Source organism: Podarcis liolepis, assembly GCF_965112155.1.
Source record: "Podarcis liolepis genome assembly, chromosome: 1".
Taxonomy (NCBI): Eukaryota; Metazoa; Chordata; class Lepidosauria; order Squamata; family Lacertidae; genus Podarcis; species Podarcis liolepis.
The window spans coordinates 61,754,927-61,780,284 of record NC_139554.1 but is presented as its reverse complement, the minus strand read 5'-3'; the positions used below and the strand labels follow the sequence as shown (position 1 = coordinate 61,780,284).

The 25,358-nt window shown below is 42.4% G+C and overlaps 1 protein-coding gene across 5 annotated transcripts in view; it reads right to left on the bottom strand.

Annotated features, from left to right (window-relative positions):
* LUZP2 (leucine zipper protein 2) overlaps positions 1-25,358 on the bottom strand; it is a 326,571-nt gene that overhangs the window by 277,719 nt on the left and 23,494 nt on the right. For 4 of the 5 annotated variants that reach the window (XM_083464752.1, XM_083464751.1, XM_083464748.1 and 1 more), the window contains one exon: positions 16,719-16,922. In XM_083464752.1, coding sequence (XP_083320878.1) covers positions 16,719-16,780 — 62 coding nt within the window. In that variant the 5' untranslated portion in view covers positions 16,781-16,922. Of the gene's footprint in view, positions 1-16,718; positions 16,923-17,322; positions 17,342-25,358 lie in introns of those variants that run through there. The other variant, XM_083464749.1, reaches the window with a different exon arrangement.

Below are 25,358 nucleotides of genomic sequence, written 5' to 3'. Positions count from 1 at the left end.
ACTGGCTAGAACATGATTAGCCCCCACCTTGCTGAAATGCTGACTTTAAAGAGACTGGTTGTGGGGGGTTTTATATAAAAAAATAGTTGGCCAAACACAGCTGCTTCTTTCGTATGTAGAAAGGCTTCTCTATCTCCACATCAAGCAGATATTCAATTTCTTTGCTGTATCAGGAGGAACAAAGAGTCAGTCTAAAGCTTGTTCAACCATATCTGTCATTTCAATTTTTCACACATTGACTTCTTTCCCATCTACATTCACACCTTGGTTCCTGCCCACTGCTACAAGCTAGTCTACAAAAAATAAAAATCGGATAGAAATTTATGTTAGCAGTTTGGGGGGGAAAACCCAGCCAAAATCCATAGAAGTATGAATTTCAAAATCAAATCAGAGCCTTAACTGAAAACAATGCCAAAGGCTTCCCTTTCTCCCAGATTGGGAACAGAGCATATTTCTTTCTTTTAAAAATATCTGGTCTTGATCACACATGCAAGTTCATCACTGTAGCATCAAGTGGTGCCTTGTACGAATGAATAAGCAAACCATCACAGAGCAAATGGCACAAACAGATCTTTAATCTCACTTGCTTTCAACTTAAACAAATCTCAGATACAAGAGAATTGGTTCGCACATTCAAATGGAATGTGTGCATCCCAGAAAGGAACAGAACCAAATCAACCTACAAACAAGGGCAGAGAGACGACTGGTTCAGAATACATGTGGCAATATATGAATTTCACAAATGGATTGCCTCAGGATCCAGCGGATCCATGATCAACTCTTCCCTGTCCCACCCCTCTAATGCCCTGTTTCAGGTCCTAGGTAAAGGGTAAAGGGACCCCTGACCATTAGGTCCAGTCGTGGCCAACTCTGGGGTTCATCTCACTTTATTGGCCGAGGGAGCTGGCATACAGCTTCTGGGTTATGTGGCCAGCATGACTAAGCTGCTTCTGGTGAACCAGAGCAGCACACAGAAACACCATTTACCTTCCCGCCGGAGTGGTACCTATTTATCTACTTGCACTTTGACATGCTTTCGAACTGCTAGGTTGGCAGGAGTAACCATGCAGTAGGTTACTAGATGGCAGGTGTGCTATTTCTCCCATTGAAACATAGCCATTTGCTCACATTTTATTACCTGTTCACTAGTTTTTATGTGACATCTGACGCTTTCCTCAGGTTGAATAGGATATTGGAAATCTTTTTTTGCTGCTACTGTAGTATAACCGATAAGTGCACATTACGAATGGCAATTTCCCTCCCTGGTTTATGTCGCAGCCTTTCATTGTGTCCTGCCACAGGACCCATAATTAAGAAGCTGCAGAAGGGATGATTAAAGACCATAATAGATGAGGCAGTAATCATTCCAGTGATGGCTGTCCACACCATGAATTCACATGCTGCTGACTCAGAACAGAAGGCACTTTAATACCCTTGTAACTGGCTGATTGATTACCCATTTCATTGACAGACAAATGAATACATGCTAGCACATAAGAAAAAGAAGAAAGTAAGACAGGCACCCCACTTCTCCCTGGGGAGATGGCAGTTTACAGGGGCTGAAAAACAGACTAGCTTCCTGGACGTTCTTGTAAGGAGGATAAGGTCTATTTGTCCGAAGTCTCACATGCCTCACCATGTGTATTACTGTGTTTTAATAGTTGGTTGGAAGCCGCCCAGAGTGGCTGGGGAAGCCCTGCCAGATGGGCAGGGTATAAATAATAAATTATTATTATTATTATTATTATTATCATCATCATCATCATCATCATCATCATCATCATCATCATCAGATATAGCTCCTCTATAAGTAACAGAAGGATCGAGCCACACCAACTAGTCTAGCCCCTGACGTGTTTTGTGACTAGCCCTGACCATGATATTGACTTGTACAACCCCCGAGACAGCTAGGACTAAAAGCAGGATGTTCCCCCATCCCATTGAAACATTTAACAGATGGGTGGGGCAGGAGGGGGTGGTTTGGGGAGAAAGTGTTTCCTCCCTCAAAGAGGGCACGTGTTGCAGTGAGACCTGGAGACTCACCTCTTGGTTGTGGGTGGGTATATTGGGTAGCCACAACACCTGATTGGTAGGTCCCTCATTGCTGGGTTTAATCTGGCCAATGGGGAGCTGACTAAAAGGACCGGGGGACCTATTTAATCCCTTGCACATGAACCAGAGCTTCCTATTTCGGCTCGTGCATCAGAACACCTGCCCACCTCTCCATATATTTAGGGTCTTTTGTGATTGACCTTGCTATGCTGTCGTGTGTCGTCTGTCATTGGGACAGGGACATGGCAGAAATTTTCCCCAGTTGGCGGATTGGCTGTTGCCATTTGGGTTTCGCCTGCTGCATAGCAAATTGTCACAACTTGTAAGGTTGCGGATAGGCACTGGTTCAGGTGATAGGGATGGGAGAACGGTCTCACCATCCCTATGTGAAGGGTATTCCGTTAAAGGAATCCAGGGACTCAACTTGGTTTGGTCAACCCCTGAGAGGGGGTTGTACCCGTACTTGAGTCCAGGGGAGCATCTGGGGAGTGGACATAGTCCGTTCCCGGGCTTTCCACCTACCTCAGGTGTTCACCCTTGGCTGACCTATGATAGAGCTCTGGGTCAGCGCTATCTGCAAGGGTGCAGGGAGCTAGTCGAACCAGAGCCTATGCAACTACTCACTTTCTGTAATCAATAAAGTTGTGGCCTAAATTCTGCCAAAAGCCAAAATTAAAATTTGAGTCAAGTATGAGTTTCTTTAGTGGGGAGGCCTCTGGGTCTCTGTGGGCCAAATTGGGATGTGTGTGCATCAAGACAAAAGTGGATAAGATCTTGATGTTTTAAAAATATTATTAAATGCATCCCCTGTTATTCTTATTGGCAGCCATTTAAGTGTGAAAAAGAATCAGTGGAGCAGCCATCAAAAGGCCACAAGGTGAGAGGGGGGAGAGTAGGCAGCAGTAGAGAAAAGCTGCTACTGAATAATAACAATATATTACATACTTTAAAGAAAACCTACTGAGTTCAAGTTGTATTATTTCACTTTGCCATTCCGTTTTGCAAATGGGGACATCTGTGTGCTTGAAGTGGTACTTAACAAGATAGTTAAATATCAATTCAGTTTAGCAGGATAGTAAAGCAGCAGAGTTTTCAACAGGAAAATTAAGCTTATCCATTTTAACATCTACTATTTTGTCTCATCTTAGGTCTGCCTTCCAAATCCAAAACATATTTTTCTAGTGTACCTGTACGATTAGCATAAACTCTCCCTGATGCAAGCAGAGCATATCATATTTCCTTGGGGCTCCCAATAGTGGCCACTGTCACAAATATTTCCACACAGCATATTCAAGGATTGGATATTTACATGCAGTGGATCCAGTTCCCTCAATTCAACTCTGATGGAGCTTAGCCACACTCATCCTCTACTAAATCAACAATGGACGACAAGCATAACTGTGTAACTAGTATATAGCTCAGTTTTAGCATATTGGTGCACAGAGGAATCGGTATCACTTCTTGCCAGACTTCTTATTAGACACACACCAGCAGTGAATTAGAAATGTCAACCGATTCCAATAAGAAGAATGTGGTTATATGGGGGAAGGTGCAACTATAAGTAATTCTAAGTTGTTAGAAATACAGATAGTATGGAATTAACATGTATAATAGCAGTAACTAAATTGCAACCTAGTCTAAAATTAAATAAAGCCCTGTGTTTAAAACTATTACAAATTACAGGCATGATCCACTCAAACGTAAACATTTTAATATCCAATTGCTTCCACTGAAAGGTACTTACTTACTGTAGTAAGTAGATACCCAGTCTTCTCACTGAAATCAACAAAATATTTACTTTTGCATGCATTCCAGGCAAGTAAAACATTCCATTGCCCAAGACAGTTGCACTGCCACAGCCTCCTCCTACCACTGCTGGTTTTGTACAATTGCTTGACAAAGCAGTAGCAGGATGGATACTCTATTCCTTGCTCTGAGGAAGGGGTCCTTACTCAGAGTTATACATTGTGGGTGCCATTGTTGCTTTGTGTGAAGGGGGACAAATTCATTTTCAAAGACGTTTTAATATTATTTTAAATATTAAATAGTAATTGGTGGCCGTTGCGGCAAAGCGGAGGTGCCACAAGCACTCTCTGGACAGCCTCAACTGCAAAGCATTGCCTTGAAGAAGGACCCCTTCCTCAAAATGAAGAGCCATATAACTGTACTGCCACTGCTGTGTCAGCAGCAGAAGTGAGTGAGCAGACAGGCGAGTGGGAGGAAGGATGGAGGCAACAGCAGCAGGAAGGAAGATGCTGGGGTGGCAATGTTGAGCCAGTCAGCCATGGCAGGTTGTTAGCCCTGCAGGTGGCAAATGGGACCGCAAGCAATCACACATAACCCCAATCAGCTGCCTGAGCCTTGCAGCTCTGTATGGGTCATGCTATGGGCAGCTCTAGTTTTTTAAAAAACAAACTCTCTTCAGGTCCAGTGTATGATACGATTCCACGCAAATATTGGAAACCCTTTAGAATCCAGAGAAATTTATCCAAATGCCATTCTCATTAAGAACCAGATATCACATTGATTTCACTAGTTTGCCATGGCATATGCATCCAAAATGGAGTCAAACACAGAGAGATGTGTACAGTCACGTTCTCTACTTTCTGAAGTTGCAAGAAGTTGGAACGCATTAGGCTTTCCCCACAACAGCCTGATCCCAATGGGATCAGACCAAGGATAAAATCCAGCGATATTTTATTTTTATTTATTATTTATACCCCGCCCATCTGGCTGGGTTTTCCCGGGCACTCTGGGCGGCTTCCAACAAAATATTAAAATACAATAGTTGGTCAAACATTAAAAGCTTGCCTAAACAGGACTGCCTTCAGATGTCTGGTAGTTGTTTTTCTCTTTGACATCTGGTGGGAGGGCGTTCCACAGGGTGGGTGCCACTGCTGAGAAGGCCCTCTGCCTGGTTCCCTGTAACTTGGCTTCTCACAGCGAGGGAACTGCCAGAAGGCCCTTGGTGCTGGACCTCAGTGTCCGGCAGAACGATGGAGGTGGAGATGCTCCTTCAAGTATACTGGACCGAGGCTGTTTAGGGCTTTAAAGGTCAGCACCAACACTTTGAATTGTGCCCGGAAACATACTGGAGCCAATGTTGGTCTTTCAAGACTGGTGTTATGTGGTCTTGGTGGGCGCTCCCAGTCACCAGTCTAGCTGCCACATTCTGGATTAATTGCAATTTCTGAGTCACCTTCTAAGGTAGCCCCACATAGAGTGTGTTGCAGTAGTCCAAGCGTGACATAGCTAGAGCAGGAGTCAGCAACCTTTTTCAGCCATGGGCTGGTCCACTGTCCCTCAGACCATGTGGTGGGCTGGACTATATTTTTTAAAAATAATAATGAATGAATTCCTATGCCCCACAAATAACCCAGAGATACATTTTAAATAAAAGTACACATTCTATTCATGTAAAAACATGCTGATTCCCGGACTGTCCATGGGCTGGATTGAGAAGGCGATTGGGCCGGATCTGGCCCACAGGCCTTAGGTTACCTACCCCTGAACTAGAGCATGCACCACTCTGGCAAGACAATCTGCGGGCAGGTAGGGTCTCAGCCTGCGTTTCAGATGGAGCTGGTAGACTGCTGCCCTGGAGACAGATTAGCCAATCGCAGTTTGGAAATCTTGCCGTACCACCAGGCTGAATGAAGCAGATGCCTTAAGTAGCAGATAGCAGGGAGCTGCAAAGGACACAAATGTGGTATGCCCAGGACATATACCCTCTCCAAGCTAATTTGCTGTTCCTTGCACAATGCTGAATGAAGATTCAGCTACCAGTCTGGATGGTTTTTGTATGTGTCATGGTGAAGGGCTGCATCTTATTTTTTCTCTCAGACATTAAACTGTATTGGGCTAATATGAACCTAACAGCCCTTCTCTGCTGTCGCCCCTAAAGATAACAAGTGGTTTCAGCACACTTGCCTCTAAACTTACAGATGTTACTTAGCTGTTATCAGGGCTACTACTTGTCTTTCTGTCTATATGAACTTGACTAAATTTCAGTCATGCATTAAAAATATTAACCCTTGTGCTAGGAGCTTCACAAATTCAGATTGACTGTGTAATAGCTCATTATTACACGAATGACATAATGTTTGAACTCACTTTAAAATGAGTTTTGAGGGTGCCGCAATGCATTTTTATCAGAGTCAAAGAATCTGAACAGGGATTTGGGCATTCCCTGCATTTTGTAGCATTTCCCCCAAATCATAAGTCATCAAAGTAGTTATTAAGTCTTCAAGCTCAGTCCATCCCTGATGTAGCTATATTGATTTTTGTGGCTTTGCAATCAATGGAAGTTATACCTGGAATGGATATGAACCATTATGTTTATCAGGAATCCAATGAATTGACTGATGACTAGGAGTGCCATACTGGAAAAATGATCAGGTGTGGCTGTAGTTCATTACAGTAGCCCACAAAGGAGCATTTATATGAAAAGTCCAAGGTGTTACAAGGTTCAAGTATAGGACCAGTCCCTTCCTTTTCCTTTCACCGATGTCTATGGTCCACAAAGCAGAGGAAAAAACAACTCCATTTCAGATGTACATTTTACAAGAAACCAGAAAATCTTCCAAGACAATAAAAAAGCAAATGCGGAATGAATTATGTGTCAAGAGGGAAGCTTGATCTTTCATCTTCCCAGAGAAATTCAAACAGGCAAAATTAAAGAATAGCAATGTTTATAATACACAGATGGCACAACAACAGTAGCTGTGCTCTGAAGCGAACATGATTGAGGGCTGGATGCGTACATGCACTTGTTCTTGTTACACACATTGGCATGTAATGGCACATCACAACAATTTTTTGCAACAAATACGTATGTGATTGTACCAGGAGACATTTGCTTTTTAATGGTATTTGGTTCTCATCAGATTCGGTAAATGGAATTTGAGAGGGGGTAGAGAAAACGCAATACTGATTTTTCATCTAAAGAGCAATTGCAACCTTTGCTTATTAAAAATATATCTGGAGTGAGATTTTGGCAATGTCAACATAGTCAACTAATTAAACAATTAATAAGTGATTTGGCATATGATTAATCAACTGGACTTTTTATAGTTTGGCAAGCTACAACAGGCAGGAATGGTACTTTATCTGTCCACTGATCTCTACCTATTTTTGAGTTTTGTATTTGACTAGGTACTTTCATTTTAGGTGTTTTAATGTGGACTTGCCACTCTGTCTCATAAAAAGTTTTTGACATGATAGAAAATAGTAGGATAATTTGCTGAAGTGTAGAAAGTTGTGGAGCTTACAGGAAGAGAACAGCAACCCTCTGATGAGTCTTGTCACTGTTCTTGATTTTTTTATTTATCATTGCCTTTATATCCAGCCTTTTCCCCAAGGAGTACAAGGTGGCATGTGTGGCTTTCCCCATTTTATGCTCAGAACAAGTGTGTGAGGTAGGTTAGGCTGAGAGAAGGCAACTGCCCCAAGGTCACCACGGGAGTGTCACTCCTGAATGGGAATTTGAACTCTTAATTGCTATCCCAAACAGGCTCTCCTATATGTGCACTCAAAGCATCATTCTTCAAGCTGATGCCCACCAGAGGTTATGTACTGTATCTCCTATCAGTAACAACAAGCAGGCTGCATTTGCTGGAGTTGATAGGTACACTGTTGTTGCTGCTGTTGTCACTATATTTTATTACCTGCCCTTCACTCTAAGGTCCCAGGGTAGGTAACAACAATGAAAACTCAAGTTTAATATGAAAACACAATATTACACTATATCAGAACTATTTAAAACAACTTTGTACAAAACATAATGAGAGCATCAGGCTGGGGGAAGCTATTATAAAATAAAGGAAGTGGTACTGATTAAATTTGTCTGTAAAAAGATGAACATTTACTAAAACCTCCAGTCCATTATTTTGGAAAATGGTTTATAAATACGTACAAGAAAAAAAATGTCAGGGGGGAAACCTGGAAAGTAAAGCTGATTATATAACTTTGAAGATGAATGCTTCAGAAATGGTGCCATCAACTAGCATCTTTTTCATGTGAAGAAGCAGAGAAAGATCAGAAGTTGAATGGCATCATTGCGATGCTCACATATCTATATATGCGCACATTCTTGGCAGAGCTAAATCACAAATTTCAAAATAGCTTTGTTGCCAGATGTTAGTGCCAACAAAATTATGGCACCCTTGCGGCATAAGGAAGCGATGCTTTAGTGCCTTTAGCATCTACTCTCCCATCCTCTCCATCTTGGGATCCTTCCTTTATTTCTCTGTCCCTTTCTATAGTGATGTGAAGCCAACCAGACACAGCAATTCACATCTTGTAGTATGAGGTGATCCCATAGGATGGGGAAGATTTAAAGTTCAACCTTATGCATGTCTACTCGGAAGAGCCAATATCTAGTCTTGCCTTTCTTCAGACGTTTTTTATACTTGATCCAGTCACTGCAAGAAGAGATAATTAATGCACTCAAAGAATTCTGCCTATTGCCTAAGTAAACACTAAGTAAAGAGGTTGCCTTGGCACAGGGCTAGGAAAGTCAATATTGTAGTTTTATGTTGCAAGTTCAAAGTTTCATTTTAGGATCATACTTTTTGCTTAAACAACAGAGGCTTTACCCCATACCCATATCTGCTTTCTCTACTGTTTATAGGAAAAAATGTGAAACATTGTTGCCATAAGCATTTCGGGCATTAGAGTAAAAGGGTATGAATGTTTTAAATAAATAAATAAATTTAAAATGAAAGCCAGAAATTGTGTCTTCATGACTCGAGAAATCTATATTCATTTCTGTCAAAAGTCACTAATGTGGCACTTGTTCCTGTGAACTGAATTACAAAGTGCTTTATAATAGCAATTTAAAACAGCCGTGGAATGGTTCTATTGAACTTTGGGTGGGGGGTGCTGCCATAATCCTTTCCCCTGCTATTAAACTAATATGAGACCCAGTTATATTTTCTTTTTTAAATAAACCAAATCTTACCCTATTATTGTACACCCATTTAGTGAGTGTCGGCATTACACACATTATTAGGAGTAAACAACATTTTCTTCAGGTTATATTACATGCCTGTTGATGACTGCAAGATCAGGTTTCAGTTTACACTGCGCACCATTTTAGACAAACACACACACACACACACACACACACACACACACACACACACACACTATAGAAAAGGTTGCTAGCATAGGAAGAAAGACCCCAATAGGTTTCTGTTATTAATAAAAGCAATGGAAAAGTGCATTGGGTGGAATCCAGTTGGTTAAGCTCCAAGATCAAAATGCGTATGTCAGCAAAATGAAGAGGAAAGCAATTTTTGGTGAATCTTCCTTTGTCTGCAGCCATCACCCCCCCCCCCCGCCGCCTCTATTGCAACCATCTTATCCAAAGGGTTGAGGCCCCTCTTGGTCAGATGGAAGGGGAGAAGCTTCAGGGAGGAGCCAAAACTTTGAGGTTTGCTGTACACATGTTGCAAGTTATTTAATTACGCAAATTTTGATTGGAAAACCCTGTATATGCCTGTAAGGGTTTTTTATTATTATTATCTTAGAACCTCAAGAAGTTTCATAAAGATGCAGTTGTTGACTTATCTCATTGACTTGAACCAACCCCACTCCTTCAGCAGAAAGAGCTTTTGAATAGCGTGACACCCGTAGCCAGAGTTTGGAAAGGTTACTGTCAGGGAACTGACATCGGAGCTAGTGGCGGAGGGAAGGCTCTCAAATGATGCTGGAGAAGGGCCCAGCAGGGAGAGAGGCAGCTCCACAGATGGGGAAGCAAATCAGCGCAACACCAGGGATATAGAGGGGCTGATGGGGGAATCGGCGAGAGGGCTCCAGGACTCTTCACCGGACACCAGCGGGGAGAGCACGGGTCCTCCGCTACCCACGCCCACCCTGCGCAGAAGACTTCCGCACAGAGAGAGTAGGAGAAGACTGAGTGTCAAACAACTTTTATGTTGGAAAAGATTTAAGAAACGCCCACTGACGGATTCTGCTAGCGACTGAGGCAGCCACGAAGTGAAGGGCTGCCGAGACTGAAAGGTTTAGCAAGGCAACAAAGCCTGGAGAGGCGGCAACTTACACACGAGCAACCCATACACATTACAGTTACCAACCATATTTGCAAATGATGGTGCAAAAAGCAAGCAGCCTGATCCTGCCTTTCTAATGATTTTCCAGCTATTCTAACAAAACTGTTCATTTACTCATTTAACACCAGGAAAGATTAGCTTCTCTAGCAAAGGTTCACCATCTTGATCTATTTAGCTGTGTTTTTGCTGGAACGTGAATTACAGTTTCCCCTGAGGAAGAGCGTGGATGTTCAAAATGTGCCGTAAAATCTGATAAGTAATTTGTTAATAAATCTTCCCATACATATTGTCTTTCTCTTTTCTCCATTCTTCTGCTGAAGAAACAACAGCCAATGGGGGTGGGATGACAGTGTGCAGGCCTGAAAAAACGACAAGCATTTAGGGAGTCTAAGCTTCTGAGGGGGGAAGTTTTCAAAATTGCTAGCTTTGACCCAAATATGGAAAATATTCAGCACAGTCCTAGCATTCTTTAAAATCTATAATAATTTCACAGTAGTGGTAACTTTCTGACATCTTTTAAAATATACACTTCGGGCAAAGAAAGAAAGCTAAAATGCAAATTAACCTTTGAATGTATTTTCACAGTACATTGTGGTAAAAATTCTGGTATAATGAAATAAAAATACCAAAAAAAGGCAATTACAAAAAAGAATACCAATGCCTATAAACTGAAAAGTTTGGGGGAACAGACTTTTGACATATGTATATCAACTTTAATTTCTTGTTATAAGTTACCAGTAGTCACGAAATTAAAAGACACCTGTTTCTTGGAGGAGAAGAAGAAGAGTTTGGATTTGATATCCCGCCTTTCACTCCCTTTAAGGAGTCTCAAAGCGCCTAACATTCTCCTTTCCCTTCCTCCCCCACAACAAACACTCTGTGAGGTGAGTGGAGCTGAAAGACTTCAAAGAAGTGTGACTAGCCCAAGGTCACCCAGCAGCTGCATGTGGAGGAGCGGAGACGCGAACCCGGTTCTCCAGATTACGAGTCCACCGCTCTTAACCACTACACCACACTGACTCTCCAGTGTGAAGAGAAAGGCGATGACAAACCTAGACAGCATCTTAAAAAGCAGAGACATCACCTTACTAACAAAGGTCTGTATAGTTAAAGCCATGGTTTTCCCAGTAGTGATGTATGGAAGTGAGAGCTGGACCATAAAGAAGGCTGATCGCCGAAGAATTGATGCTTTTGAATTATGGTGCTGGAGGAGACTCTTGAGAGTCCCATGGACTGCAAGAAGATCAAACCTATCCATTCTGAAGGAAATCAGCCCTGAGTGCTCACTGGAAGGACAGATCGTGAAGCTGAGGCTCCAGTACTTTGGCCACTTCATGAGAAGAGAAGACTCCCTGGAAAAGACCCTGATGTTGGGAAAGATTGAGGGCACAAGGAGACGGGGACGACAGAGGATGAGATGTTTGGACAGTGTTCTCTAAGATACAAACATGAGTTTGACCAAACTGCGGGAGGCAGTGAAAGACAGAAGGGCCTGGTATGCTCTAGTCCCTGGGGTCATGAAGAGTCGGACATGACTAAATGACTAAACAACAACAACAAGCTACCAGAATACTGGATTACAAGCAGTATCTGTCTGGCCTTGTAAAACTTTTAATACTTGCAAACATTCTTTTTCAACAATGCACATAGTGTAGAGTGTATTGTTAGAGCAGAGGGTCAGAGATCTGCATTCGAGGTCTGGAAGTTTTCAGGGTTCTTAATGCTCAGAAGTAGCTAATTGGGTAAAGGCAGACCTGCTACACAAACTTCCCAGCAGGTGGCTCAGCACCAAGCACAAGCAATGGCAGAAGTGCCGGGTTGGGTCTGCTGCCATGTTTGCACCACACAGACCTCCCCACTGCCTCACCCCTCTCTCTCCTGGTAAGCAACAAGGTTCCTGCAGGAAGGCTAGAGTAGTGGCTCTGTACCGCCTAGCAAACTGCTTTTGTTAATGCTGTACTCTCCACTTAGCCAGTATATTAACTTGTGATCCTAAGAATTATTTGCTGAGAAGGATACATCAAAAGCTACATCAATACAGCTTCACTAAAAATTATTTCATGGTTGTAGGGCTATTGGAAAAGTCCACAGCCATACCAACTAAGTTGTTTAAGAAAAGCTACAATCCATAAGACAGTTAAACTATACTACTTGGAATGATTTGACCCACTGGACTGCCAGCTAGAAAATAAATTGCTTAGAGTGATTAAGATGTGATTCCTACTGGCTCACTACAAAATCACAGCCTACTGTTCTATGAGCTCAAGTAATTCATGTGCCTGCAAATGTTAGAGCTGAAGTAAAGTGTTAAAAAGAGGGCATTGCTACCCGTACCCCAATTTTCCTAGCTGGTGAAAAGTTTCAGGGCTTTCAGAAGTTTCCTGGGTTTGGTTGCTTTTGGAATGAAGTCACTGGAGATGTGCTCTCATTTTTTTATATTTGCATTTATACAACAGAGCAAAACTAAGGAAAGTTAGCACGAGCCACAGCTAAGCTAGCTCACAATTGGGATGTGCTTTAGGCTCACTTAGTTGGTAGGAACTAAAAAATTATATGGTGTGTGTCAGAGTCCCCAAAAATGCCTGGAGAGAGCATTCCACAATGGGGTGCCATCATGGGAAAAGTGCTTTCTCCACCTGCCACATACCTAGCCTTACCTCAGAAAACAGGAGCATCCAGAGGAGGGCTTCAGATAATGACCATTTGGGCATATTCACATAGGAGCTGGTAGTCCTTGAGATACCGACTCCCATGATTCCAAAAGTGTCGGTCAGGTTGCAACTCAAAGAAGCACACAATACATAGACAACTTCTGTATCTCTATTTACAACTATCGAAGCGATGGCAGTGAAAGGTGAAAAGATACAAAGGAGCATGTATTGGGATGCCGCAGTGCTGCTTTCTTGACCCAGTATGCCTGGAGGCTGGGAAGGAAGAACAATCCCCAATGACTTTCCACCAGATAGATTTCTGACAGCACATCTTACAGAAATGTCTCTTTCTGCGAACATTTACTCTTAAGTATGTTCTGGCCGGGCTGATGGGGCCTCTAGTGTAAAATATTTGGCAGGCACCAGGTTGCCAAAGGCTGTTTTAGGCAAGAGAACTTGAGAGTACACCTTATTTTTATTTTGACCTAGCTTCCATTTTACTGATAAAGTCCCAGCTGGAGACCTAGATCAGAAGACTCAAACCATGACTCATGATTTGGCCACCAGCAGTTTCAAGGTACTGAAATCCAGAACTTTAATTGTGATTATTCTACTTTGCTCATGGGGAAAATACAATTTAGAAAAGGAAATAAGTTATTCCTGAAAATATGCATGCAGAATGCATACTTATTTAAAAATATACTCCTCTTCATAAACACACACACAGAGATAATTGGGGATACCCCCCCCCCCAAGGAATAAGAATGGTAAACTTTAGCTTAACTGTCTGCATCCTCCCCTCACCCTCCAATCAAGTGGACTGTCCACTGATTCTAGTGCTGGTAAATACAAGAAATGAAGATTGTTCTGTGTCCATGACAAGTTGACAGGAAAATACTTCTAAAGAAATCTCAAAGCACTCATGGCTTTAGCTATGCCTGAGCTAAGCAGTTTCACACAGCAGGATAATAGATTCCCATCTTCACTACAGCAACTGTTCTTGCAAACCTTCTCAGCTTGGGCAATTGCCTGAGCATTAACCATATGTTAGCAAGGAGCAATCTTAGATGCTACAAACTCAATGACATTCTTCTAGAATAAATTACAGGAGAAATATCACTGGCTAAATCCTGCAAGAGAAAAACCAACAGAAGGCTGTGTACACCCTATTGCACCCACAGCTTTGCAAGGACAAGGTGGCTGCAGAGAAGTCCCTACGGGGCCATACCCATAGTTCTTCAGAGTTACCACATTACCAAAATACCACCCCATATGCTCACTTCCAACAGCCTCCTGAATTACTGTCATTGAATCATGCCAATATTTAACACAAAACAAGAGGGTAACGTCAAAAACATAGTCTCCAAAAGTTAGGATTCAAAATCAAAATGTAAAATGTAACATACAAATGCCCCCTGGGGCAGCTTTGTTTCAAATTATATACACACCCTAAAACTAATGCTTTAGAAGGCAACTTCCAATTAGTTCCCGGAGCCAGTTTGTCTACTGTCTCCTCCCTCTCACTCCTCTTGTGTAATTATGGGCATTCCCAATAAAGTCTCATCTCTTAACATGCTTCCAGCAGCAATGCAGTATCAATCAATTCTTGTTTCTTTCTGTTAAGCATTCATTAAGAGCCCAAATAAAACCTACGTTATTTAAAAAAACCACTTTCTCTTGGAGCTGCAAATCTCTGTGGCTTCCAGTGCAGGTTCAAAACCCTAGGGGAAGCTTCACAATAACTTCTTGTTGTTGTTTAGTCGTATAATAATGACAGTTCTAAAAGGAAGCTGCTTGTAAATCAGTACTCACTGATATGTAATCAATGACTGGTTGGTGATTTGCACACACTGGTATATCTTTTCAATATCACCAGAAAAGAATCAAGCTAACATGCATTTCAGAAGTACGTGCAAGTTGAGTTCAAGTCTGAAAGTTATACTAATGGTGGACACTCAAGTATATTTTCCCAGTTTTGTCATCTAAAGCTGCAAGCCTGACCATGTTTACTCAGAAGAAAGTCCCACTGAATTCAGTGGGGCTTTCTCCAAGGTAAGTCCAAAGAAGAAGAAAATTGTTTACCATTGATATACTTCATGGGCAAAGAGGTTTACGTGACAACCTTTTTAATGACATCCTTTCAAAGTTTATTGGCCAGGATTCTAGGTTACAGCAGCTGATACTCTGATCTCATTTTCTTTCAGGAAATCTATTCAAATTTTGAAAACATATGGAAATGCAAATATGCCTTTCCTTTTCTGTTCTTTGTAAACAGGAGATAAGTTGGCAGCCATCAACTCAGCTATAAAAGCACTTCAATCAAAAGCCCATTTAAGATGCAAACTTTTATCTCTTGGTGAGTTGCTTTTTCCATCTCAAGCCTCCATTTGAATTTGACTCCTGTGTCATTTGGCAATGCACTTACAGTTTAGCCACCAAATCAGCAGCCTGAATTGACAGAGACTTTCATACTGACAGGATATTTCCAAGATCTACTCAGTAAGTCAAAGCAGAGCCTCAGATAATTAGCAAATTGCAACGCAAGGCTTCAAAGAGAATTGCATGGTCTATCAAAGAGCATCTGAGGGAATCATTACTGGCTGAGCAGGGCAGAACCTAAAATTACAACTTCTTTAAAAGTGTAGACAGCTGAGTAAGAAGTCCTGGCACATCTCAGCACAAAACTATCTGTGGTCCTGCTGCTTCTCTCCCTACTTCTTTGACCCTTCCTTCTCAGTTACACCTGCAGTTGGCAGGCACTCTTGCTCAGGTGGATTACATCTGAAAACCCAACTGTTTAGTGAGTAATCTTGTTTCAGTGACAGAACACTTAGAGCCCAGAATAGAAAGCTTCTTCAAATCCACTGCTGGAGAAACCTTGCAGGAAGGCAAAACTTAATCATAAAGGGATATGGGCAATTCTCTGAGACATGCCTAGGTGTGGGCACACAGCTTTTTACCTTCTCTTGGGACTTAGAAGTTTACAAGGTACTTAATAGCCAACATAGCAGGAGGTTGTCATTTTCTTGTTTATAAGCACCAGGAAATTGAAAGCCATGCACTGACAGCAAGACGTCGGAAGAGGTCTTTACTCAAACAGATCCTACTCTGCACACAGTATTAACTTTCAATCTGTGTGCAATGTGGCTGTGAGACAGAGTGCCATCCCTTAAGATCTGATTTACTGCACATGCTATGTGTACTGGCTGCAGGACATGCTGCACCTGACTCAGGAATAAATGTTCTCCATAGATCCCAAACTGTGATGCCCAAAATTGAAAACTCAAAACCTTTTGTTGATTTGAAGCCAACACACTGGGAGATTCCTATATTTCTGGAACTTTAAAATATTACCCCTGCCATTCCAGGCTCATGCCATTCACAAATACAAACAGAAAGACTGAACATGGTTATGTTTCAATTGCAAAACTCCCACTGCAATAAAACTGTTCCAGGCTTTGGCATTCTATTTTCCAGCTCAGATCTCCTAACATCAGAAATCCACGTTCTCCATTCCCATTTCTTTAGCTTTATTTCCACTGGAACACATGCAAAATTGCTACAGCTATACTGGACGTCAGGAACAGTTTTGCTTCATCACAAAAGCGTTTGGGTCATTGCAGAGCTCGCAGTTTCCCTGTTACCAGCTAAGGAGATGGGTGGACTGGACTAACTAGGAAATGACCCAGAATCAAAGACGTGTGTGTGTGTGTGTGTGTGTGTGTGTGTGTGTGTGAGAGAGAGAGAGAGAGAGAGAGAGAGAGAGAGAGAGAGAGAGAGAGAGGAGAAACATGAAACGAAAACCTACCCTGGAATCAGTTCAAGAAAAGGTGCTCCCCGAACTTACAAGCATGAGAGAAGCCGGAATGAAAATCAAGCTTAAAAATGCACCTTAACTGCTTCTCAAACACATTCCAAAGTCAGAGATCTGTGCACTCACCTGGTGCTGAGAACCAGAACGGGGAAAAGGGACAGCAAGTAACGAGGCAGGATGAATTTCATATTGTAAGTGTGTCTGTTGCGTTCTCTGGGGCTCGCTGCCGCTCTCCCTCCCTTCTTTATTCCGCCGTCTCTCCCAGAGCTTCTGATTCCCAAAGTCCTTCCTCTGCAAAGAGCCTGCTCCCGCGTGTGACGGTCTGTAGATCTGGAAAAAGCAGACAGACCAACACACTGACTAATGAAGGCTGCTTAGAGTGGGGTTTGAGCTTCAGGAGTGATGTCACAGGCAATGGAGCTGCTGCTGCAAGCCTCCTGCCTGATAGCCTGCGATTATTCAACACAGCGACTCTATTGATGTCCTGAAGGATTTGTTATTACTAGCAGTTTAAGTGGCAACTAGGGAGGGAAGTGAGAGCACCGTGGATGCTACTTAGCTCCCAGGCTAGGAGTGCACATCACTTTTGCCTTAAAAATGATATCAAGGGGAAAGCACACAGACGCAAAATCTGTCTGTTGTTAGAATTAAAGTTGCATCACTCAACAGGATTTGCAATGTAGAACACAGGTCAGGTTTCTTTAAATTAACAGACAAGTTTCAAATTAACCTCATGCACTGTGCATACGAAGGCTGTACTCTGCTCAGTTAGAAATGGAAGTTATTGTGCCAATTAGAAGCACAAATCTTGGTGGCATGGGAGTTGGCACTGAAACAAATGAAGTAAAAATGTACCCCAAAAGATATACTGAAATGTTAGTGCCACTCTAAAGACCCTGAGATGCCACAAAGTCCTGAGGCACTTATTTGAGGGACAATTCAAATTTCTGCTTTCTGTGTTTGTGTGCCTTATGCTTTCTCTCTTTATATGTCATTTAATTAAGAAAAAAGCCCAACAGTTGGCATAAATGTCACACACTTCATTAAGTTGTGTGTGCATGTTCTGAAAGAGGTTAAATTCTTTACATGATGGTCCTCATCTTTTACTGGCAAACTGTTTTTGACAGAAGTGTAAAAGTCCTGAATGCCCTTCACTCCCAAGACACATAAATAAAAACCCCACTCTTTGATAGGCAATAGATTCCCAGATTTTAAGGTATGACAGAAATGCAGAATTTAAAGCATAATGCAGTTACATGAAATGAGAACAGCTTGTTCTGGAAAGTGAAGGCGGTTACATGGGTCATAAGAAAGGAGAGTTCGGTTGCCTGAATACATAATTGCTCATGCAGAACGCATCAGAAAGATTTAAAATGGTTTGATACATCATACAGTGGCAATACATTACAGACAAAAGCTTCCCAGATTCAACCTATGCTTCTTTCTTTTCCCCCTCTGGCAGATTAGGAAAGGAAATATTTGGCAACCATCAGCTATAAACATGCTAACTAGAAGCTAATTCAGTTTAAATGGCAAAATGCACACATGGTAATTAATAGTGAACGGGGCATGCATAGTCAAATGGCAAGGTGTCGTTGCAAATAAACATTGTAGAAAAATTCAAACAGAATCAGCATACCCTCCAACATGTTTCCATTGAAAATAGGGAAGTCCCATTCCATAATGATAATTTTACTATTTATATTCCACACATATTACTGGGCAGCTTCCAACATATATATATAAAAACATAATAAAACATTTTTAAAAAGCCGTCCCCCAAACAGGATTTCCTTCAGAAGACTTGAAGGTTGAATAACTCCATACCCTCCAACTTTTCTCCAATGAAAATAGGGACATCCTAAGGAAAGGTGGGACATTCCAGGATCAAATCAGTAACCGGGATGGCTTCTCTAAATCAGGGACATCTCTGGAAAATAGGGACACTTGGAAGGTCTGAATCAGGCCCCTGTTTTCATATTTATGATGTGGAAATGGATATATACCCTTCACAGTGAATGGTGCTAATATAAACTATTTTCCTTTTTGTATTTAAATGACTTTGCCCTGGCATAAAGGTAGAGTTTCAGGTTCAAGGGACCCATGCCCTTGATGTGCTGTCCCAACCACAGTCTAGTACTTGCTGCTAATCACTGTCACTACTCAAGTGGTTCCTATTAGCCTGTGTGTGCTCGCAGGATCCTAATTGTATGCCTCTGCTATTTGAAAAGCAATGTGCAGGGAACCTCAGTGGATTGGATCCAGAGATTGCTCACACTGGAGGCAACATGCCCCCTCCCCGGAGTGTAGTTCTGCTCAGATGCTCCTGCCAGCAGAAGGTGGCAGGGGTGGAATGGAAAAGAAACTGGCACCAATTTTGTCTCCCTCTCCTGTGCCACATCCTTCACTGTTCCAAAAGGTCCCCCAATGCTCTGAAACAGATTTCAGCAAGGCAAAAAAACTTTCCCTTCTGCTACCAGAAGGACTCATCCACTGAATCAGATGCCTTCCACTGATGGAAACAGCCCTTCTGTTCTTGGGAGGCAGTTTGGATCCAACCAAACACATTTAAAATAGCCCACTATACTGGAACAACATGGCTCCATGCATTGCTGCATTATACACTGAGAGGTGTTTTGAAATATACTACATTATTGAAATACTGGTTTGGTACAGAAGAGCCCTCCCTATGTAACATTTGTAAAGCTATAGCAGGGTGGTCCAATACATAGTCTGAGGGCCACATATGGCCCATGAGGCCTCCTTTTGCAGCCCTCGGCAACATTTCATGCACAACCCACCCACAACTCTTGTGCTGCCTTCCCCAAGGGGAAGGATGCTGGACTTTGGGAAGGAGGTGTGAGGGCTCCGACAGGCTCCCAAAGTCCTCACTTAGCTGGCTTTGTAAAGGCAGTGCATGGGCTGGGAGGGCTGTCAAAATTTGGCCTTGTTCCCCCTCCCATGCAACAAGGCAGGGTGTGACCCATTGGCACTGTGTCGAAGTACTCTTGCAGCCCACTTGGTATGAAAAGTTGGACTGCCCTGTGCTATAGCTACAGGATTTTCCTGCCTGCTTCCAACTTAACGTCATCAATCATTTCATTGCTTTTTCAGGTTACTGTAGCTATCAAACGACCTTTTCTTCTGTCTCAAAAAACCTGACATTTGTGAACGTTCCAGCATGGTTCCACAATGTTGTTCAGTGTCAAATGTTGGTTTCTGCAATGTCTCACATTATGGATGGTGCTTGGGATTTGTGGTTTGAGTAACATCAGTGGTGTGAATGGTCCACTACAATTTCACATCAAAAACCCTTGGAACAAACAACAGTGGCAGGTTTAGCACTTCTCTCACAAAAGACAAGGACACTGGCAGTTTTACTAGTGGAGGTTTATTTAGCTATTATGGGCTTTCAGCAATTCAGGCTTCCCACAACTCATTCCTCACTGTCTGAGTCAGTTGACATGACTGGCTTCTGGCCCCTCCCAAGGCCAGATACACACCAAATCCACCCCTGCTTCCTGCGGGTCTTCCTTTGTTCTAATCGCTTGCTCCGCCTCCTACTTCTTGGAGACTCAGGTGCAGCCCATTCCTCCTCCTCTGGAGTTGAATCCAACTCCCTCCTACCACCTGCATCCTGCTTCTTCATCTCTGTGCTGCTGCGAAAACTCACCGTCAGCATTCCAGAGCGAGAGGGGCTTATCTCACTTTCCTTGTGTGAAAGAACCAAGTTTCTGTCTTCCTCCCTCTCTGCAGATTCCACTCTGCCGGCCATGTCTCTGACAAACAGCTAGAGTGCTACAAACTGTATGTGTGGAAGGCCCCAATGACAGCTGTAATGGTGACATAGAGATACACTCTGTATGCGACCATGGTGGATTGGGTCCAGAGTTTGCTCTCACCAGAGGTAGCAACCCTTGAGTGGCTTGTTCAGAATGTTCCTTCTAGCAAAAGGAAAGTGGGGGGGGGGGAGAGAAGAGAGATTTTCACCAATTTCCCCTCCTGCACCAGCTCCCAGCAGAGTTCCCCAATTGGTATTCATTTATAAACTAGAATAGGGGCTTAGATCAGAAACTTGAATCTGTCCAGGTTTGGCAAATTTAAGTCTAAACTGAAGCTGAATACCCAACCTTGGCTCTCCACACACCATCTGATCTTTAAGGCATTTTTATCAGTCACAAATACACCCACCTTCTAGTCATAGTTTGTGGGTGTGTTCTATTGAGAAATGAGAGTGTGCATATTGATAAAAAAGACCATATTTGATATCTCTCACTTTTTTTCACTATTCCATAACTACAGCAGATAGAATAGCAGCTACTCAGTTCAGCATGATTTTTCACAGTTCCCTAGTAATGTGAGAATGTGGTTTTTTCTATTTAATTTCTTCATATTGCATGGCAGAGCCAGTCGTGTTACCATGGTGATGTGGTGACCTATTACTGGAAGTCCACCTCTCAGATCCTCACCTTTCAACCTGGCCAGGCACCTCACCTTCAGCCCATTAAACCAGCCTTCTGTCATTTACATCCAGAGTGATTTTTACTTATTTATTTTTGAGTGAAGGGAGGAAGTTCGCACCATTTGGGGGAAAGGCGAGTGGAAGATTAATTTCTGAATTCAATCACTGCTTTGCCTCTCAACAGAAACATTTTCTCAGAGGGGGGATTAAAACTTAAGAAAGCTTCCTCTTCCCTGTACTGGCACCACATTTTATAAGGCATCTGGTTAGTCACCACAGCTTAGTGTAATGGGCCTTAACATACCAGGATGTCACACTGAGAAGTGATTCTGAGATCAATGTATCATTGACTACATCTGTCAAAACCTAGTCCCTCAAATAAACCACAATGACAAATTATAGTGAAGCCAACGCAAATGCATAGTTACTTTGGGAGACCTGATCTACTGCTCCAGTTAAATCAGTGTTTCCCAAACTTGGGTTTCCAGCTGTTTTGGTCTTGCCAGCTAGGGATGATGGGAGTTGTAGTCCAAAAACAGCTGGAGACCCAAGTTTAGGAAACACTGACTTAAATGAACTGAGCTTTGCAAATAGGGTTTGTGGGGAGGTTTACAACAGATAGTGCTTCCATTTGATGCTTTCCCATTCAATGATGATGTTTCTTCTGTTTTCCAACAGGCACATGGAGACCAGGATGCTGGTTTAGATGGTCCTTTCCCCTGATGCAACATGTCTCTTCTTGAGTTCAATGATGCTATAAGCCAGGGATGGGAAAAATCAGGTCTGGGTTCCCAATCTCCCTCCCCCGACCCTTCAAACTTTCCCAATCCCCAGCCACTCTTCCTCTCCCCAACCCATGCCACTCACTGCCCTTGCTTTGTACCCTCAAGTATTTTGCCTGGCTGAGATGTATCCCAGACTCTTCCTTGTCTGGATGGAGCTCAAAAGAGGTGTGCCTAAAAACTAGTCAACTGTACAAAAGTAATTGCTCCACCCAATCTTTTGCCCCAGGCCCCAACCACCACTGACATGTGGTCCCCAGAAGATGGCCCAGAAAGGAATGAGGTCCTCAGGTTGACCCCTGCTGTAAGCTTTTAAGGTAGGCACTCTTCTACCACTTGACTTTTGCTCATCAATATTAGTAACACTAAACACTATGAACCATTTTCCACAGTTAATGGATATGTGGGCAGAATTCCTTAAGGAAGCCTCCCTCAGCCTGTTGTTGTTGGACTACAAATCCCATCATCCCTGACCATTGGCCATGCTGGCTAAAGCTGATGGGAGTTGTGATCCAGCAGCACCAGGAGGACACAAAGCAGAGAAAGGCTGCTTTAAGGTGCTTAGTGCTACAAACACTGGTGGGCACATGGCTAACAGTGTAATGTGTGAATCAGCCATCATTGTTTAGGAGAATGGCATGTCTTATTCAGAAATTACTCGAGTAGATTATTTGTGCAGAAGCAGTAGCAAAAGGCACACTAACTGTATATTATGGAGAGGTGACAAGATGCTGGCATTCCTACTTTGCCTCTAAAGTATAAGTATAAAGTCATCTGGGACAGAAAATACCAGTTTATCAAGGTGCTCTCACAATCTCAAGCACAAGAGGTTATCCCCCAAAATGGCTCAAAAGAACTACTACATTAAACAGTTTTTAAAAAATATCCCAAAAAACCCCAATCTCCATATACTAATTAAAAATGTGCAAATGAAGTAATAATTCAAAACAAAGGTAATGCAACAAAGTCTTGACAGTTGTTAATTATACCTAATATTTGTTAACCAGATCATTAGTTCTAACGATTTGGTTGCAAAGTGCTGACTGTTGCAGGGCATAAAACAAAGCTTGCAATGTAATTATTATTTATATTTTTTGCACACTCCGCGACTTAGGCATTATGTTGAATTGTCCTTACAACTTAGAAATCTAATAAAGCACAAAAAACATCAAAAGACCAAAAAAGGGAAAAGCAATCAATTAATGAACAACAGGACCACCACCACACCTGCAACACAAGCAATAAGGAGATTCTTAAAATAGATAAATTTCAATGGGATTGCAGTGAGTTCGTTATCAGAATAAAGCAAGTTAAGAAGTGTTCTGTTACCCAGTTCTCCACAACACATCAGGCTTCTGAGAGACTTCTGTTTTCAATTTTCAGCGACCGTAAGAGCCAGTGCAAGCAGCCTTAGTAGGGAGGAAAATATGCTCATGTTTGGGAAATTAAAATGAGAAGCTTACTCTATAAATGTGTCTCGTTTGTTTGTTTGTTTAGGTCCAAGGTTGTTGAAAGCCTTCTTTCGGCATGCTTTACTCAGAAGCATATCTCACTGAAGTTCCTGAGTCTTACACCCTAGTAAGTGGAATGAACACAGTGGAATTTAGTTCTGCTATTGTAACTGTCATTGTGTATTGGGAGTGGGAGCAGGAGTGGGTTCCTGAGCGACCTCCCTTTGCATTCTCATCTGTGTGTTTTGTGGTGGAGACCCCTTTCCCTTTGTCTAGGATCCTCATATGGTCTGGAGTCCTGATCTTGCAGGGTCCCCACTGCAAATGTTCCTCTCTGGGTATGTTGTGACGGGTGTGTGCCCCTCACACAATGGCAAGTGTGTGGAAGAAAGAATGTTTGTATAGGGCTGTGGAGTTGACTTGGAAACTTACAGTCCTTTATAGATGAAGCTGTATAGACTTTGACGGTAACTGGGTTTTTATGTTGTGGGGGGCACTTTAAAAAGGCAATGGGTGGGCTATTCTCGTATTCCACTGCCTTAGATCACCTTTTGTCAAGTCGGCATAAAGGCTAATTATACTTATTGGTTTGATTTTTCTCTTCAATGTTTTGATTTTCTGTTATACTACTTCTTTTAAAAATGGAAGTTACATTTTTAAAATTGTGGGGCTTTTTTGTTAAGCTTGCTTCAAGCTTACTTCAAATCAGGATAAAAATAGAACTTAAAAAATCTCTTCCATTTGTAGGCAATAACAATGTAGCCAGTAAGCAAAGGTGAACATTGGCAATGCCTACATAGAAATTAAGCCACAGTCCTCCAATTGCTCTGATGACCTCACTGATTTAATTGTAGGTTTTGAGAGTAACTGAGATGCAGATTACAATCTTTTGTCTCAAATGAATTCTTACATACCACATCTCTACAGTTAAAGCAGTCGGTGTGTGAATTAGTTTTTTAAAAGGTGGAAGAAAGGATCAGTGAGCACACTGCTTTCAGGCACTGTGTAGGCAACCTCATAGCTCTCTGTGCATCAATTAAATTCTAAGGAAAGATGCTTTAAGGTGACTCCACCCAAGGGTTTCTTTTCAGATCAGGAACCACAGACAACTGGGAGCACTGTAGAAATTCTTAATGGGGGAAAAAATAGACACTCACACTACCCTTGACGACCTTCTGACAATGTTATGCTTAACCCCATACTCATTGCCCAAATGGTGCTCACTAATGGTTTCTCATCATTTGGGGGGGGGGGACGGGACTGTCAAGTGGGGTGCTGCACAGCTCTGTCCTAGGCCTATTGTTGTTCAGCCTTTTCAGATGAAGAAATTAAGGGGATTCTCATCAAATTTGCAGATGACATCAGACTGTGAGGAGTAGCTAATGCCACACAGAACTGGGATTCAAGATGACTTTAGTAGATTAAAGAACTGGCTCAAACTAACAAAAGGAACTTAGATAGGGACAAATGTAAGGTTCTGCACTTAGGCAGGATTAACCAGCTGCACAAATATAAGACAAGGGGACATCTGATCATTGTCGATCATTCATGTGAAAAGGATTAAGGTGTCTCAGTAGAAGTCAAGCTTAACATGAGTCAATGGAAGTGTCCAGATCAATGGAAGTAATAGTACTGCTCTATTCTGCCTTGGTCAGACCATACCTGGAGTACTGTGTCCAGCTTGGGACAGTATGACACCACAATTTAAGAAGGATATTGACAAGCTGGAACCAGAGGCGAATTTTGGAGAACACAACCAAAGACCGTCCCACTTCCCTCAGTGATTCTTTTCACAGGTCTCCAGAGTAGCTCCTCCTACAGTTTCATAAACCTTCAGAACTCCAGAACGTTCTGTGGCTTCAGATGCAGCTTCCACTAGAGCGGTATTCAGCTTGAATAATTTTTTTGCGTGGGGGTGAATAGGACAGAAGGCCACCCCTCCAAAGATAGGATTCATCACCAGGAGCATGAAATTGTGATGTGGTATAATTTTGATACAAGTTGGGATAGAATGTTCCAAGTGGATGTCTCTGGGCTGCTAATGGCAGCCTACTTGTTGCCTGAAGCAATG